Source organism: Drosophila ficusphila, unplaced genomic scaffold, assembly GCF_018152265.1.
Source record: "Drosophila ficusphila isolate 14025-0441.05 unplaced genomic scaffold, ASM1815226v1 contig_47, whole genome shotgun sequence".
NCBI lineage: Eukaryota > Metazoa > Arthropoda > Insecta > Diptera > Drosophilidae > Drosophila > Drosophila ficusphila.
In genome coordinates, this window is record NW_025064388.1 from 368,922 (window position 1) to 388,517 (window position 19,596).

The following is a 19,596-nucleotide window of genomic DNA, read 5'->3' on the forward strand; positions in this document are numbered from 1 at the left end:
AAATGATTTATTGAATTGTTAAATGACGAGTGGCAAGTTGAAATTCAACATGTTATTTACAAATAATAAAACTACCTAACCTTCAAGCCAATTAGCCTAAAAATTGTAAATAAACAAAAAGATAACAGTTATATTACAACACTTACTTCGAGTAACGGCTTAATACAGGACGCCTTTAAAATTTATCACAGAATATTATTCATAAAGTTTATTTATAAATTTAACTCACTGTTTCTACACTGCATAAGTGCTAATAATATTGTAAGTAGATGAAAAATCAGCGTTTACTGCAAAAGACGTTACGCGACAAATTTGCTTGATTTTATTGGTTTGTAAATGCACAGGATGTATTCCTTGTTAAGTTGTAGACAACAATTAATTCTTTACCGCACCCAGTAACAATGACACAGTTCGATTTTAAATTTGTATAAAATACAAAAATAAATACATATATTGAAATATTGTTTTAGAAAAGCCGTTGGAGAAGCCGTGCAATCTTTTATTTTGTAAATTTCTAATTCTGTATTTAGTTTTACTAAATCGCTGTCATTCGAAAAAGTTCGTTTTAGTATTTGTCTATTTACGGTCTGAAAAAGTGTCATTTCTTATAAATTTATAGAAGTTTTTTTTTTTTGCTGGGACTTAATAAGACAAAAACTGGACATTAAAATACTTAAAAAACAAATTGCTAATACTTAAAATAGTCTCTGTCTTAAAAAGCTAACATTAACAATTTATAACATATTTAAGTCAACTACCGTAATGAATGAAAAGAAGTTCCCTACAAAAAATACCAAATATGGGAAACCCAAAATTATTGTTCACAGCTAGATGGCGTAAAATGCTTTTGAAAATTTAGTATCAAGTGACTTAATAAGACAAAAACTGGACATTAAAATACTAAAAAAAAAAACAAATTGCTAATACATAAAATAGTCTCTGTCTTAAAAAGCTAACATTAACAATTTATTACATATTTAAGTCAACTACCGTAATGAATGAAAAGGAGTTCCCTACAAAAAATACCAAATATGGGAAACCCAAAATTATTGTTCACAGCTAGATGGCGTAAAATACTTTTGAAAATTTAGTATCAAGTGATGTACAACTCTGAGGAGCTGAACTTTAAGAATGGGAGGACTTTTTATCCGAGAACTTGTGTCTCAACCAAAACACTAGATCCGGATAAAATTGTTCTACTTACGGAACTTTTATAAGGTACGATTTGGAAAATGGGAACAGAAGCACGCCGGCAGATGTCCCTTTCGTAACAGTGTAAAATGCAAAAATAAGATTACAAAACTGTGCAAAATCTATATATGTATAAGTTAGTAGTTAGCGTTTTAGAACAATATCTTTAAAATAATAATAACTAGGTTTTTGGTATATTTTGAAAGAAAAGTTCATAACGTTTTCCAAAAAACATTATAATATTGCATATTATTACATATTTTAGGCATTAAGTATGACGTACTAAAAGATGTTTCATATTTTTAAACAATTCAGATTTTGTTCTCTTCAACTGGTATTTGCTTCCTTCAGCGCCATCTATGGAAATTAATCAGCTGAACGAGCAAAAGTAATATATTCCATTGCTGCAGCCCTGGAATAAGTCTATTAGATCAAGTTCTACTGTTCAGTTTAGAATTCGGAGTGACAGATATAGTGACGGATATGCCAACATGAAAAAATGATGTAAACTTTTGTACCGATACTTTGTCAGATTTGTAAGCTATCTTGTCATTATTTATTTTAATATTTAATTAATTATTTAATTATTCAATTATTTTAATATTTAACATTGAACACAAAAGCAATTACCAAATATCATTTCGCCTTAAAGTAAGCAATATATGTACATATATACTATAGTTACAATATATATGGGTGATTCCATATCAGATTTACAGCCGATATTGGGAAATTCGATGAGATATTTTTTTTCATGCTCTTTATCAAAAGTTATGTCCAAGTTGGAGAAAAATTAATTTGTTATAAACATTTGAACTTTTTGTGGTGAAAAATTGTTTAAAAAAAATTATTTCACGAAAGTTTTGCAAAGAAATTTTTACTTCCTATAGATTTTTTTTCTGCGACGTACGGTTATCGAGTTATTGAGGCTGGAAAACGCGACTATCATCAATAAAAAGGCAGTTCATCAAAAATTCAAAAAATCATAACTTTGTCAAAAAAATTTTCTGAGCCATATAAAAAAATACGTGTCGATTTATTTTCGATAAAGAGCATGAAAAAAAATATGTCATCGAATTTCCCAATATCGACTGTAAATCTGATATGGATCACCCATATACTAAATAATTTAACTTCATAAAAATCGACAATATCATATAGCTGTCATATAAAAAATCGTCGAAAATATGGAAACTTAATAGAAAAATCGACATTGCTTCGATGTTGTTTAGCCTTTATGTATTTTGTTCGATATACATATTTAATGACTGCAAGGGTATATCAACTTCCTTTCTTGAGCCCAAAATCAATGTCCTAAAAAACTTGTGACCGGGAAAATCTCTCTTTTCCTCTCTCCTTTTCTCTCCTTTTGCGTCTCCTTTTTCAAACACGTGTATCTCAAACCTGTATTTTTAATATTAGCCGGACACTAACTAAACGATTCACTTGAAATTTGAAATATACCTTGAAAATAACAAGAAATAATTTTGAAAATAGTTTAATTGTTTTAAACAATAATCATATTATTTTTTTCTCTTTTATATAGAATGAAAAAAAACCTTATTATTTTTTTTAATAAATATAAATACAGTAGAATCCGGTTATAACGACTTTCAAGGGACCGACCATTTTTCGTCGTTATAACCGGAAGACGCACTAAGCAAAAGGAGGAAAAAAAATTTTTTTGATTATCTTATGGTTGCTGTGTTTGTAATAGGTTTTTAAAATAAATCAAATTAATTTTTTTATTAAAACGAAAAATTAAATAAGTTAAATTCAAAAACATAGGTTTTTCTAAATACTGAAAACTGAATGAGCTTATTATTGCACATATTGCATTTGGCAAATTAAAACATTCAGTTTTACTCGGAAAAAAATCAGAAAAAAACTAGAAATATATCGGGACATCTCATGGAATAGACTATGAGGTCTGCACACACAGTGTGACGTCGGCATTGCACTTCGACCCTCTCTCTCTCGCAGCAGCGTTGTTAATGCGACAGCTAAAACTAACAGAGAGTTGTGCCAGTGCAAGATCCTTCGTGTCGCTGCTACGCACACAAGCAAGGGTGCCGATCACTGACAAATACATACATTTCTAACAGCGTTTTTTTGATGCTTAAATTTTGAACTATGGCACTGTATTTTTTCCGGCACGACGCAATATCCGGTTAAATTTTCCAATTTTCTTGAAAAATTTCATTCTTATAAGCGGTTTGTCGCTAAAAGCGGAAACGCTTTAAGCGGAGGCCCTTTCATATAACTTTGTATGGGGACCAACCAAACCATCGAGTTTTCGTCGCACAACCCGGACGGACACTATAAGCGGAGTCGTTATAACAGGATTCCACTGTATATGTATTAGTATACATCTGTACTACAATACCCAATTTAAAGCTTTTGCGCAAAATTGCGCAAACGCAAATGCGAACATTTTTTCCACACCTGTTGTCGAAATTAAGCACCAGCCTAATCAGCAGCGACAGCAAAAGCGACAAATACAAAAGTAACTGATTATATCGACGCATTTCCGCGACTGTATCGTATGTCGCTTTTTTTCGAAATTGAGATTTTAATGCAAAATTGTTAGGCACCTAATGTCTCACTACCCTGTGAAATATTATAACTGAAAGCCCTATAGTTCCGGTAAAAATTAAGTTTCAATTTTATCGTTGTTACAATGTGCGCGCGAAATTATCGAATGTCCATACAAATTTGCATGGAAATACTGCAATCGCACAAAAATACCGAATACAAAAATAAAGAAAAAGCTTCTCCTGTAAAATTTGATTTTTCAACATACGATACATTCGCGGAAATGCGTCAATATATTCACCAGATAATTACGGAAATCACAACTGCAATATTGGAGTCGCCATTTTGAATTTTGAAATTTCCACTTCATATTCGAAATCAGCGACCCCAAAAACCCCCGACTACAAATTTTGAACTCTCTACGTTGAATTTCTGATTTATGACCACTTTTTCCATATAGCCGGACAACTGTGCAGTGGGGTAAAATCGCCATTCTGGTTTCAGTGTAGTTAAGTACCCAAATAATGTCAATAACTTCTGAGAAAATTTTTTATTCAATTCAAATGGATATTACATGTTACAACGAATATGTAAAGGTAAAAATAAGAAATTGAAATTAAAAAAAAACAGGAAGGGACAATTAATCCTCTGCGTCATCGCTCGGAAGGAGTCGCGCGCTGGGAGTTTTCGACAGTCAAGATGCCCTAGTCAAGAAGCCCAACGACGGGAAGTCTACATAAGCTGAGACTTAGGTGCTGAGATTGGAGGCGCTCTCAGGCGTGGCAGGAGGAGGTCGACGAGGGAGTGGCAGCGGCCACAAGGATCGAGGATGGACGTGTGCGCAAGGAGCCGGGGGGGTCAAGATGCCACAGTCGAGATGCTGAACGACCAGGTAGGGTCCAATAGGCTGAGGCTGTTCGGCTGAGATCCAAGAGGCCCTTGGCCGCACTCAGGAGTTGGAGGTCGACGTGGGAAGGAGGCGATTCGAGAACGTTTTCCCCAGGAAGTTCCGGAGCCCGAAGCTTTCAAAAGTTTCCGAAGGAAGGGGGAGATGTAAGGAGTTGTAAATCTCCTTACAATTTCGAGTGCAGGAGAGCTGCATAGCAACAGCGGGATGCGCTGTGTGCGGAGGTTAAAAAGGGAAATAACGGCTCCAAGGACTTTGGACTCAATGCTGCGGTGAGTCTGCAGACTTTGGACCCAACAACAGCAAGTCTGCGGACTTCGGACCCGCGCAAAGAGGAGAGACCGTGAATTAACGGTACCGCGGCGGACTTTGTACCCGTTATAACGGTGAAGTCCTGGACTTTGGACCCGTATAACGGTGAAGTCGGCGGACTTTGGACCAGCACAAAAGGGAAGGACCGTGAACTAACGGGACTGGTCCTGCACTTTGGACCCGATCACGCCACTGGTCCTGCACTTTGGACCCGATCACGCCACCAAGGAAGGGAAATTGCGGGACCAGGATGGCGTATAAAAGGAGAAAGTGCGCACATTTCTGGACAGTCAAGTAAAAGTCGTGCAAGAGATCGTACCAACGCGAGTGAAAGCCCAAGTGAACAACAAGTGCCAGGATACCAGGAATCAAGATCGCCGAGTCGAGAAGCCCAACGACGGTCACGTCTACATAAGCTGAGACTGCCAAGCTGAGATCCCGAGGGTACAAGGTAAGTTGTAGGGTGCGTCTACGAGTCTCGAAAACGACGATATTGGTGGAGTCCGAGTAAGTGGATGTTGTGCGAAAGGTACCCAGCGTCGGTTCGCATGAGAGCTTGAGAACCTGCTGAAGGCCAGCTGACGAAGATCCAGTGGATGTTGTGCGAGAGGTGCCCAGCGTCGGTTCGCATGAGAGATTGAGAACCTGCTGAGGGCCAGCCGACGAGAATCCGAGGGAGTTGCGAAAGGTGCCCGGAGTCGGTCCACACGAGAGTGAGGACCTGCCGAGGCCCAGCCGACGAAATCCCGATCGACTTCAGGGTGGAGCGTGGAGTGTTGACTGCAGCAGCGCTGCTTAGCCCTCCAGTAAGGTTTTCTGCTCAATATCCGCCAAGTTGTGAGAGACTCGTAGCGAGCCTAGTACGCGACCGGTGCCCGAAAGACTCGGCAAGGCAGAGGACGCACGACAGGCGTGCCGCCGTAGGAGTCGACGTGGGAACCACTACCGGCGTCAGCGATCGGAGCCCGAACCACGAATACGTTATTGTAAAGCCACAAGCAATAAACCCAACACATATTCTAAATCTAACCTAACTCTGCGTTCTTCTTTGGTCTCGGGGTCACGCAACAATAAATTTGGTGGGACGAACACACAAACTCAACTGAGCTAGCCGCACGTTTACGTAGCGAGCGGAGACATAAAAAAAGCAGTTCGTTACACTTCTACGTAGTCGATTTTTTTGGTCGACCACGCTTGGGACGTTGGCAAGAATTTTGTGTCATTTCGTTCTCGTCTGCCTCTTTTGAAACCCGTTTTAAAATTTTCTTTTCTGCTCGCGCAGCCGCAGCCGTCATTTGATGCTGAAAGACATTCATTCTCGATTAAAACGAGTTTTTCCGTTATCAAATTGTGTGACGTTCTTACCCCACGCGCCAATTTTTTGTCGAGGTTACTTAGTTTATACATTTTTGGAAATATTGGCTAGCTTGATACATGTACATCAGTATCAAGGTTCGTACTATAAGCGGACACTTACCTCTTTTTTTTCAAGCCGTTCATTTACACTTCATTGAGCAATGTTAATAACAAACATTTTTTACTGCCGTCGAGTGAAACAATAATGACGCAATAGAAATTGTCACGACAAAGCTGCAGTATTCCGACCGACTGCAAAAACCGCGCATTATCGATCAGAATCTATATTATCAACGGTTACTCGTTTCGGCGCTTCATTTGAATTTGAAATCCAAATGGCGGTTTACCCACCGGCGGTTTACCCCATCTTACCCTACGATGTACGCAACCCCATTTTTTAACTGGTTAGTAATGGTATGTATTCCAATTTTTTCAAAAGCTTTCTCGAAATCAGGTGATCACTTCTACTTATCAAAATAAGAATATAAGTTTGTGGATTTGTTAATATCAACAGGCAATCAGCTTTTACGCATACTCAAATGTCCCAATTTTTTTCTGGTTTATGATTGAGGTTGCTTGTGCGTTTTTGACACAGTGGATTGCTGTTGATTTGTGAATCCCGGAAAATTGTTTAATTTTTGTTCCATATATAGTCTGATTTGGTGTTTGGAGAGATATTGGATGTCATGTTTTGTAAGCTGGTTTTTTTACTAACTCTAATTTCCCTTCTTTACTTCGCGTTGGTTTTTTTGTATTTGACGAGGTTTTCATTGTTCATATTTCTTTTTAAAATTTGTCCATGCTCTGTTTTTTGCTTTCTTAATATTGTCTAAATTTTTATTCCACCATGGGACGTTGTAGTGCTGTTTTGGTGGTTGCGTTTGGGGAATACTATGAAATGCACTATTAAGGATGATTTTTTTTTATGTTGCAAGCTTCTTGATTGGTGTTTGTGGCTATAGGTGTTAGGTTGCAATTGTAGTCTGTAAGTTTTTTATAATTTTTCCAATCAGCTAGCTTGGTGATGAATCTCGGTGAATATTTGCAAAGTTTTTTGTCGTAATTAAACATTTTAATCAGGATGGGGAAATGGTCACTTCCCTGGAGATTATCACAAACATTGAAATCGCAGTGGATTCTAATTTCAGGTGAGCAGAAGGATAAATCTACATGGGTGAAGGAGTTGTGGGTAGAGAAATGGGTAGGTTTGCCATTGTTCAAGATTATAAAATTAATGTTGGCTAAGTACCTCCCTAGCGTGTTCCCTCTGTGGTTGTCTTTGGGCGATCCCCAAAGACCATTCCAACTATTAAAGTCCCCAGTTATTAGGGCCGGGCTGGTAAAGTTGGAAAACATAATTTCCAAATATGATTGTGTGAACTTATGGGTAGGGGAAATATATGCTGAGACAATTGAGAACTTTTGTATCGAATCAATTTCAATGGCAATGGCGTCATAAAGTTGCCCAATACAGATTTTTTTTGTGCTGTAAAGATTTATGTATCAGGAGAGCAACCCCCCTTTGCTGATGATAGAGGTAGTACTATACATTAGGAAGTTTACTGGGATGCGAAAGGAATTTTTCGTTGTTAAATAGTCTCTTAAAATGAGATGATTTGGGTGTTGTATTTTTTAATTAGTATAAGGAGTTCGTTGTAATTGTTGCAGTAGCCGTTCAAATTCTATTGAAGTATCGAGATAGACATATTTTATGATAGTAAATGTATACAAATATATACATATACAAATATATTTAAATTAGGTTTAGGGTATGGTTTTCTTGGATTTAGTTAATTAGGGTTGACAGTATTATTCGCAATACTTTTTATTTTAGACCTTGTTAACATGTAGTCTTGTTTGACTAATCTTTTTTCCCTTTTAGACATTTTAGTAGGATAAATTTTAGTACTGGATTTGGATTTGTCGTTTTAAATGGTTGCTTCTGAGGTGTCAGAGCCTGAGGTCATCGCATCGTTTTGTATTGTATTAGTTGTCTGTTGCTTGGGGATGGTTGCTCAGATGTGTTTAGGTGTTTGCCCTTCGTATTCCAGGGTTCAGTCGCAGACGATGTTTTGGTTGGGGTTGTTGGCGGTTTCAAAGAGTTTTGTTGTGGCTGTTCATCATTGGGACCTGCCACCGTCGAGTAGAGGGATCCGTCGTGTTGGTGTCTTGCTTTATATTGTATATAGCCCAGGCTGCGCGGTTGTCTGGGCTGGCTGGCTGCATTTCAGGCATAGTTCTGGGTTTTTGCAGAACTTGGGGAACGTAGATTCGAACAGTGACTCTTTCGTATCCAACATAAATATTATCGGGTCGGTTCAATAATGAGAAGGTGATGATGAAAAGGCCTGTTCCAGTTGATTGACGGTTTATGAATCTAGTAATTTGCTTTACTTCGACCACTTTTTGGGACTTCAGGTTATCCAATATTTCTTCATCCAATTAAATCAGGGCAAAAAATCACTCCTTTGCAGGTGTTTAGTGATCGGTGTTCAGAGAATGTAACGGGAATGCCGCCAATCATCTCTTTGAGTTTCATTAGCCCTTCAGCTTGTATGTTGTTTTTAGTTTTAACTAAGATGTTTCCGTCTCTTAGTTTTTTACAAGATTCCACTTTATTACCTACTGTAAGATCAATTCTTTTTTTAATCGTAAATGGTGACACTTTCGCTAGTGAGTCACCACTGCTTAGGTCGGATCGGGTGATTACTAGGTACTTCCCGTCAGGTGCGGGGGGTCTTCTCCAGGGTGGGTCAAGCATTGCTGCGTTAGAAATTAGACACGTGACGGTTTGTTGGTCGATGAGAGCACTTGACACTTATCTTATTACTGGTAAGAGTTCTATTGTTAGACTCGAATGGGTTTGTTTTTGAAGAAGGTTTTGGGTTTGAGAGAGCACAAGAATCGCACAACCGTTTGCTTTGACTGCCAAAATTGAACTGTTTGTAGAATAAATATTTAGTTTGTATGGTAGATAATACGAATCTTTTCCAATCGCACACAAACGCCAGATATCACACGCTGCCACGTCATGGGCTACGACTAACCATTCGCAGCGATTCAATGATCATCCATTCAGGCTCGCCACCGCAACGAAACGCTCTTAGACTCCACTCCTTTTTAAGCCTGTCCTTTTTTCGCTAAACGAAAAAAGCCTACAGCATATAACGGAGTCGCAATTGCTTACAACCAAATGCCAGCTGCATCAGCGTTAAACTGCTTCGCGTTCTGCGTATTGATAAATATAGATATTTATCCGGCGACGAAGCAGAGCCTCGATAGTGGTGACTCAAATCCTTGCTAACATGGATATGGCCGAGAATGTCCATGTTTTAATAAGGAGAGTAGTTAACAATGCAACGAAGATCTGAGATAAGAGCACGACGACAGACGGCGCATGAAGTCTTACGACGGGCAGTGATCTGTGCGAGTTAAGGTTACGATTAAGCTCTCCTTCTCTTATGTTAATCTGTTCTGAGCTGACAGCCGAAGAATAAAGGCACCTCTTCCAAATCATGTGTGTTATTTTTTCTAATCACCGTTGAAGTAATAGCTGGAGCCACGACCCGGCTACCAGCTTACAAGAAGAGGATCAGCAGCATCATCGTCACTGATCGTGGCCACCACCTGGTCTCGATCGGCGCTCTGCATCATTATACAAGTGCAGAGGCATCTACCAAGTGACCGGCCGTTGTGGGCAGACACGCTGCCACAATATATAATATAATAACCTTATCTTGTGTACTCTTGATTTTTCTGTGTGTTGCGTGCCTGGAAAACTTAATTTCCTGTCTGCAAGCCGATATACTCGTATTCTATAGCGTCTGGTCCTTTGAATGTCGATATCTTGCCAAATACAAGAGATAATTTTGAGGTTGAAAATTCTGGTTTTATTGATGATTAAGCAGCAAAAAAGGTGTACAAAAGTTACAAGCCTATTTTATTTTTTATTTGATAGTCGAGGCACTCGACTGAAGCCATTTCATATATTTTATAACACATGTGTTATTTTTCAGGGTGATGGGGAATATGACAAGGAACAATTGAGAAGTTTGTATACACTCAGTCTATGGCTCTCACTTACAAAGTTATGCTTTTTAGTTCTTCGAAATGCTTTCAAAGCATTCGACCATGATGGAGCAGGATGGATCGAACACGCCGATGTATCTAGCATTCTTGAAATCTTAGGTCAAAAATTGGAACCGCCAGCTGTAAAGGCTCTCATTAAGGAGGTAGATAAGGGCACTTCAGGAAAATTGGATTTTAGTCAGTTTTGTAAGCTGGCCGCTCGCTTCATTGAAGTTGAAGAAGATGTAGGAGCACTCCAAAATGAGTTGAAAGAAGCTTTTCGAGTATACGATAAAGAAGGAAAAGGTTATTTAACCGTTGCCACGTTGCGAGGAATACTTCATGAACTGGATGATAAACTGTCGAACCAGGACTTAGATATGATAATAGAAGAAATCGATGCGGATGGTTCCGGTACTGTTGATTTTGACGGTATGTACACATATTGAAGCTATCATCAATAAAATAATGTTACATCTTTCACAGAATTTATGCAGGTTATGACAGGTAATTTATAAATCTTAAATAGTTTGTGTGTAGTAAATACTCAGATTTATATATGCTGAAAATTAAATAATCGATTAAGGGTTGTACATTTTTTTCAAGAACTTTTCCGTGCCTTAAAAATTAAAAATTTGGAACAATTTTTTTTTTGTCTTGAGTCTATATAAGTTAATTCTGTTTCCAATGCCGTAAAAAATTTGCATCCGTTAACTTTGAATATATATGCATCTATATTAGCACCTTAGTGTTCAAATTGTATAAAATGTTCACAAATAAGAAAATAAAAAGGAACCCGAAGCTTGTTTGCCCTAGCAGTAATCAATTATGTCTAACCAAATACACAAAGGCTAAACAACATCGAAGATTTTTAAAACAGCAACAATCATACTTGTGATGTTATAATTTGATGTTTGTAAATTCTATATAGATTTTTTGATCTTTCTTATGACAGCTTTATGATGTAGTTATCCGATTTTTATGAAATTTTTTTTAATAATTCAAGGGAAATTAAGTAACTAGAAATTCTAAAAATCATGTCAATATTATTGGGTTGGCAAGAAAGTCATGTCGTTTTTTTTCAATATTTTCAAAGATGATTTATTTATATCAGGACTTATAATTAATCAATTATGTATTGGCCGTTTTGTTCGACCACTAATGACCATCATTCGGGCAGCTGCATAATTCCGCGCTCGAAGAACTTTTGATCTTTTCCAGCAAAGAATCAAGACAAGTGGTTTTCGACAGCCTCATCTGAATCAAAGTTTTTACCATTCAAAAAGTTTTGAAGAGAGCGAAACAAATGGTAATCTGAAGGTGCTAAGTCCGGACTATAAGGTGGATGTAAAAGCACTTCCCAATTCAGCTCCGTTAATTTTTGCCGAGTGACCAAAGATGTGTGGGGCCTAGCGTTGTCATGGTGAAAGACTATACCCTTGCGATTAGCTAGTGCCGGCTCCTTTTCTTTAATTTTTTCCGCCAAATTGGATAGCTGGCGACAGTACACATCTGAATTGATGGTTTCATTCCGTCCCAGCAGCTCAAAGTGCACTACACCCTTCCAATTCCACCAAACAGACAGCATAACTTTCCTCTGATGGATATCGGCCTTTGGGCTGGCTCATCTTTCTTGCTCCATGATCTTTTTCGTTGGACATTATTATAAACAACCCACTTTTCGTCGCCAGTAATGATCCGCTTCAAAAAAGGATCGTTTTTAATCCGTTGCAGCAGAGAATAGTAATCCATGTTTAATTTGCTATAGCTTCCACAAATGTTATCGAATAATTACCAAATTTTCGTCGATAGTACCTAAGACAATAAGCTTTAAAACGATACTAAAAAGTGTGACCCTGGTGCTCGATTAGTCGTAAATAAATTAGATTAAAAACGATTACTAAAAAAAACGACATTACTTTCTTGCCAACCCAATATATCATATACATAGCTGCCTTAGGAAAGATAAAAAAATCTATATAGAATGAACGGAAATTAACGAAAAAAATTATAGCATCGTTGTTCATCATCGGAATATACAGCTTTCTAATTACTCTTGAACTTCGAATTAAAGACTGTATTATCTCGCTGCCATATAAACAATCATCGAAAATATAGAAACTTAATAGAAAAATCGACAAAGCTTCGATGTTGTTTAGCCTTTATGCATTTTGTTCAACATACATATTTGATGACTGTAAGGGTATATAAGCATTGGCTTGCCGAAGCTAGCTTCCTTTCTTGTTTCATCTGTTCCTATTTTTTGCTTTTATTTTAATTTTTCGTGTTTTCTGCTGCAAGTTATATGTACGAGTCCAATTTCATTAAAAACATAATATTCAGCTGCTATGCTTGTGTGATAAGAAAGTTATGAAGTTTTAATTCAATCTATAATAAGACTGTAACATTATGTTTTTGCTTTTAAAATCCTACACAAACTTGTCTCGCAGTTTTAAAGATGAAACCTTACAAAAAGCTCTTTGTTATAACAGTTTAATATTTTTTGTTTTAACTGCAAGGATATATGTTAAACGATCCCTTTTTTTTTTTTTTTTTGTATATAAAATAGGGCTCTTGACCCATTATTTTATGTGGATAACGTAATTTGAAATTATCTACAGGGTGCGCCATCTCGAGCTTCGGTATGAAAATATTAAATAACTTTGGAAAAAAACAAAAATTCATGGAAAATGTTTTACATTTATTTAGATTGATCCTTTACAATTCATTTGAGTTAGTTTTTGAACACAATATCGACTAAGTGACTTCCTTTGTTCTTGATGGCAAAAAGTGTCCTTTTTCGAGCATTTTCCATTACTTTCTTGAGCAATCGGCCGATATATTGGCCATTTCGGTGCGAATACTCTCCTTGAGCTCTGTGATGGTCTAGGGCTTGCTTATGTATACCCCACAAAAAGAAATCCGGCGGGGTCAAGTCCGGCCAATCGATATCGCCTCTTTTTGACACAACGCATCCAGGAATTTTGCTGCAAAAACAGCATGGTTTCGTTTGCTGTGTGACATGGGGCCCCGTCCTGCTGTAACCAGAAATTTTCTAGACCCTTCAAAAACTAACTCAAATGAATTGTAAAGGATCAATCTAAATAAACATAAAACATTTTCCATGAATTTTTGTTTTTTTCCAAAGTTATTCAATATTTTCATACCGAAGCTCGAGATGGCGCACCCTGTATATACCTAAATAAATAAAACATTTATTTTTAATGAAGAACTTTTTTATATTTTAGGTTAACCTTTAACAGTGTATAATCAAAGGCGGCCAATGGACCTTATATTTAGTGTGGCTTTTTGTTATATAATTTATTAAATTACATTGTATTTTTGCTTTATTTAATTATTTAACTATACGGTGCTTTCTAAAAAACTTAAACAGCTCTTTATTTTAAATAAATTCTGTGAGAGTCAAGGATTCTACGCTTGGTAAGTAAAAATTCCGATTTTCGCATTTGTTTCACAAATTTTGTATTAGAAAAAACAATTAGAACATTATAAAAAATAATTGATGACGATTGGTTTATCCCAACGCCTTCAATCACTTCCAAAAGGTTTGGGTTTGCTCCATGTAAAGGCCTGTTAATCTTGTATTTTTTCAAATTTTGATCTGAAATTTTTTGAGCACGTTTTTGGAATTTACTTGTATATCTATACGATAAACAAAAAAAAATCGATTTTTTTTCCCTACAAGGTTAGAGCCTGCCTTAATTTTTCCCGTCACAGACTTTAAGTTGATGTGAAAAGTTATTTTTACCATTAAAGAAAACTTGTCAATGACAAGTGAACTGTAGCACTGTACTATAAACACTTCTAAAATAGCCGAGTTTTATTTCGCGAAAAGATGCTCAGGGTACGCGTGGGTACTAGTGCTCATGTTGCGAATTTCGCCCTGGAAAACGCTGGAAAAGAAGCTTGTAAGGAAAACGACCGTGTTGTTCGGAGTACAAAATCAAGGTGATTCTTTAATACAAGGTAATTAGCATGGTACAATTATACAAGGTAGTCTCGTCCATGGTACAATTATACAAGGTAGTCTCGTCGGCTGCCTAATCGTTCGGCTTTTTACAGTGTTGCCAGATTAGGAGGTTTCCTCCTAAATTTAGGAGGTTTTCAAGCTTGTCGGAGGATTTTTAAGAGGAGAAAATGTCTAGGATGAAATTTAGGAGGAAATGTCTAGGATGAAATTTAGGAGGAAATAATAATATTTTCATTAAAAAAAACGGTAAAAAAGACTTTGAGGAGATTGAACAGGTCCCTGCCAACATGCATGAGAGAGTTATGCATTTTTCTCAAGTTGGCGCCACAGTTCTTACTACAGTGGGCTTGCCAACTTTTTCAAAAGAAATGCAGCGCTGTAGCAGACGAACGTTTTTGCAACAACATTTGTTTGGTGAATTTTGACGAGACTTATAGTGTTTACCATGCCGCCTGATCGTGCGAAAGATAAGAAAAACTATAGTCAAAAGTACACAAAAGCGTGGGAGGACGAAGAGGAATTCAAAGGTTTGCTTTTCCAAAATTTTTTCACAACTTTTATTTGTTCACTTGGTTTACTTTCTACGTTCTACTTTTCAATTTTATCAGGATGGTTGTGTCCAGTAGCGGGAGAGCCAACACGGGCGTACTGCTCATACTGCAAAGCCTTTTTACCAGCTCACAAAAAGCGATTAGAAGAACATGCCGAAACAAAGAAACACGTTGCTGCAGTCAAAGCTGCGAATGAGTGCTTAAAAATTCCAAAAATAACATCATTTGTCAAAAATACCATTGATGACAAACAGAAAAGAGCAGAACTCAAAGTGGCAGCTTTTGTTGCCGAACACTGTAGCATCAAAACTGTTGATCACTTAAGTGCCGTTATCACAGATCTCGACAAAAGTTCTGAAATTTTGAGTAAAATCCAAATGCATCGAACGAAATGTACAGGTACCTATGATCATTTTTTGTTTTTACTATTTTATTATACCCTTGCAGAGCAAAGGGTATTATAATTTTGGCCAGAAGTTTGCAACGCAGTGAAGGAGACACCTCAGACCCCATAAAGCAGGGGTGCTCAAATTCGTCTTATGGCAGTGCGTTTACTAACACACCCACAAGAAAACGTGTACATATGTAGCGGCGCGTTTGTGTTGGGGCGCAGCTGTGCACTGAGAGAAAAAAAAAGTTTTAAATATTTACTACGAAGCATATTACGCATTGTACTTCGCATTTAAAGTTTATGCTAAAAAAAACTGCTCTCTAATTCATCACTCATTTTGATCTGCCAAAAAATTTAATATAACACTTACGATGGTCCACTACGAAATAAATCAAAAGCCAACGCAGACAGAAAAATAAGTTCAAGTGCATGTGCTCGAGGAAAAAACAAAAACAAAATACATTGCGTTCAGCGAAGCGTGACGACGGATAGAGATGTAATGAAGAAACAAGCAAAATTGTTTTTGTTTCGCATGCAAATCGAAGCCCATATGCACGGTGCTTATGCGCGCACTACCCATAAGCACAGAGCATCTACAAAAACAAAAGTGCACTCAGTGTATAGGCGTTGAGCACCCCTGCCATAAAGTATATATATTCTTGATCAGCATCAGTATCTGAATCGAAATACGTCTGTACGTCTGTCCGTCTGTCCGTTTCTGCCTAAACTAGTCTCTCAGTTTTAAAGCTTTCTTGCTGAAACTTTCCCAAAAGGTGTGTAGTTATTGCACGCAGTATATAAGTCGAAACGGGCCGGATCGGGCGTCTATATAGGATAGCTCCCATACAAAAGATTGAAATAAAAAATTCTAGCCCCGTTGTTTTTGATCAGATCGACTTGATTTCTTCTAGATGGCGTTTTCTGACCACTATTGAATTTCGGATAAAATTTTAACAAAATCAGATAACTCCACCATATAGCTGCCATACAAAAGATCAAAATATATCTATATAAATAATGAAAAAAAAAATATAACGTCGTTGATTTTAGTCCCACGAGCATGATTTTCAAAACATGGGGTTTTTTAATAACCCTTGATTCGAGGAAAGATCGAAAAATCTATATAGAAATACGGGAAATCAAATTATAACATCGTTGTTTTTCATCAGACAAGCATATTTTTGGAATATAGAGTTTTCTAACTGATTTTAAATTGCATATTAAATTTCATCAAAATCGAAAAACTATATCATATAGCTGCCATACAAACAATAGTCGAAAATATGGAAAATTAAAAGAAAAATCGTCAAAGTTTCAATGTTGTTTAGCCCTTACGCATTTTGATCGGCATATTTGATGACTGCAAGGGTAGATAAGCTTCGGGCTACCGAAGCTAGCTTCCTTTCTTGTTATTTTTCAAAATTTGATTCGAATTTTGTGCTTAAATGCAATTTCATATTCTAGGGCTTATCCTGAATGTCATTTCTCCTTGCCTTCTCGAAGATTTGGTTGATGACGTTGGTAATGGTCATTTTTCACTCATTATTAATGGAAGCACATTAATCGACACCACGAAGGTCCTATGCATCATGATTCGGTACTTTAGTCGGAAATCTAAGAAAATCATCACGACGTTTTATCGTTTAATTCAACTAGAATCAGGAACGGCGGAAGCCATAACAAACAGCATAAAACATCAGCTCAAAGCCGATGGTCTGAAGTTGGAAAGTTTGGTAGGCATAGGCATCGATGGTGAAAACACTATGACGGGGGCTCATAATTCGGTATCTTCTAAATTGAAAGATTCGGTTCCTCATTTAGTTGTTGTGAAATGTGTCTGTCACTCTCTGCACCTTTGTGCAGAAAAAGCGTGTGATGTTTTACCCAAATGTCAGGATTACCTTGTAAAAACTAGTCATACTTGGTTTTCACAGAGTGCCAAGAGAAATACTGAATACAAAAAGCTGTTCGAAGTCATGATCGAAGGTTGTCCGAATAAAATCGCGAAATTATCTGGGACTCGTTGGTTAGCTCGGTTAAGTGCTATAGAAACTATATTGGATCCATGGGAGTGCTTGAAATTACATTTTGAAATGGCTAGAGTAAATGAACGTGGCGAGACAGGATACAAAGCTGAAACTCTTTATCAAATGTATCGGGACGAAAGGAATAAATTGTACTTATTTTTCCTCCGCTATTCTTTGAAAAAAGTAATTGAGGTTAATAAGTTGTTCCAGTCAGAAACCGTAGAACCATTGAAACTCTTGCGAGATTTGAATGAATTGTATTATTCAACATTACAGAATATCGTCGTTCCATCACAATTGTGTAAAGTTAGCAAAAAAGACTTATCCAAATTTGAATTCGAAAATTTTGTGATGGCAACAAACTGTATCAATTTTGGCTACGATTTCAATCAGATTAACAAAAATTTTAATTGTAATGATATTTGTGAAGTGAAAGAAAGGTGCAAAGCTTTTTTCATCAAACTATGCCAAGAAATGAGAGCCAGAATCCCAGATAATATTTCGATTTTAGAAAAAATCTCTGTATTTTCACCGAAGATTGCGTCTAGGTTAAGCAGGATATATCTGAAGTTGCTACACATTTTAAAGCAATTTGTCTCGACGTCAACGAGACAACGAGACAATGGAATCTTTTACATCGCCTTGAAATAAAAAACGTCGAAAATTCAGATTTTTTCTGGGGAGAAGTTCTTGATGATTGCGAGGCTTCTGAAAAACCTAGATTTGAAAACGTTTCGAAATTAGCTGTTGCATTTTTATCACTGCCACTATCTAATGCTGCGGTTGAGCGAGGATTTTCAATTTTGAATATTGTGAAAGACAAATTGCGCAACAAATTGGCTACAAGAACAGCAGATGCGATAGTGCGTATCAGATTTCTGGGCAATTGTACAAAATTTGAACCATCGACAAAGATGATGACTATGTTTAGAAGCGAGTGCGTTTATGCGAGCGATTTCGTAGATGAAATTCTTGATGCTTTCAAATAAAATTGTTTTGAATAAAATTGTTTCGGTGTTTTACTTGGTGTATAAATGTATACCTTTTTACTAGACTAGAATTTATGCGATAATGTCCATCCTTGGCTGTTACATTTCCCCCTATTGCTTAAAGCCAACCATTCGAGCGTATTACAAAAATTTAGCTTTCATTCAAGTAATATGTCTTTCTTTGTCTTTTGCATTAAGTCTAATAGGTTACGCTTAAATTTAAGCGCGTTTTAAAAAACCCGCTATAATTACAACTGACTTATAGCTTTATTCCAAATTTAGGAGGTTTTGTAGATTTTTAGGAGGAAACACATCTCCATCTAGGAGGAAACCTTGTAGGCCAATTGGCAACACTGGCTTTTTAGTCAGTGCTTTCGTGCTTGTTGAAGGATGAGCACGCGTGCGGACGAATTTTTTCAGAGTATTAACCCTTGTGCAAAGATGTCGTTCTGCCCTTGGCTGCAAACTTTTTTTTTGTTTTTTGACATGCCGTTTCAGATAATTTTAGTATAACAAAAAATGTAAAGGAGAAACCATTAATAGCTACTAAGAAACATTAATTTAGATATTACAAAAATTTACTTTAATATTTACATTTATTTTAAAATTAAGAACCTAAACAAAGAAATAACTATACAAAAATAAAAACAACCTTTAATTTTAAATTCAAAACTATTAAAATAATTTATAAAAAACTTCAACTCCTATTACTATAAATTAGCAATTTAAGACCCATGCACCATCTAAAGGCTAAGCAAAAAGCTCTTTTGTCGTTTCACTCGCACTTACTACGCAGACTGCTCTCACTCGCACTTGTGGTGAGTAATGAATAAGGGAGTGCTTTTTGCCGACGAGACTACCTTGTATAATTGTACCATGGTAATTAGAAGCAGGGTTGCCAACTCGGATTTTAAAAAAAGGCGTAGGTCAGATAAAGAAAGTTATGTAGAAATGTGAAATTGCCATATAAAAATACGTAGATCTACGTACTTTTTTTCTGAGTGAAATTAAGAGAGTAGGGTAGGTAAAACTAAATAAAATAACAATTTATATTACCCTAAAAGTAGTAGACAGCAAACAAACAACAAATTTAAAAATAAAAAAATCTATGAATTATAGATCTACCAAAATCTCATGGCAAATAAGCCAAACTTTACATGCAAATATAAAATCATCTATTTATTTATTACCAGTAAATGATCTGTTTATATAGATATTTATATATTTGCACATAGAGTATGAAATAAATAAGGCTAAATAATGAATGGATTTTAATAT

At 36.6% G+C, this 19,596-nt stretch overlaps 1 protein-coding gene across 1 annotated transcript in view; it reads left to right on the forward strand.

Annotated features, from left to right (window-relative positions):
• The window catches only part of LOC108096035 (troponin C), a 30,566-nt gene extending 16,806 nt beyond the window's left edge, over positions 1 to 13,760 (forward strand). The window contains exons 3-6 of the mRNA XM_043208456.1: positions 10,318 to 10,351; positions 10,403 to 10,801; positions 10,856 to 10,876; positions 13,618 to 13,760. Of these exons, the coding sequence (XP_043064391.1) occupies positions 10,318 to 10,351; positions 10,403 to 10,801; positions 10,856 to 10,876; positions 13,618 to 13,622 (459 nt within the window). The 3' untranslated portion in view covers positions 13,623 to 13,760. The remainder of the gene's footprint in view (positions 1 to 10,317; positions 10,352 to 10,402; positions 10,802 to 10,855; positions 10,877 to 13,617) is intronic.
• The last annotated feature ends 5,836 nt before the right edge of the window (positions 13,761 to 19,596 follow it).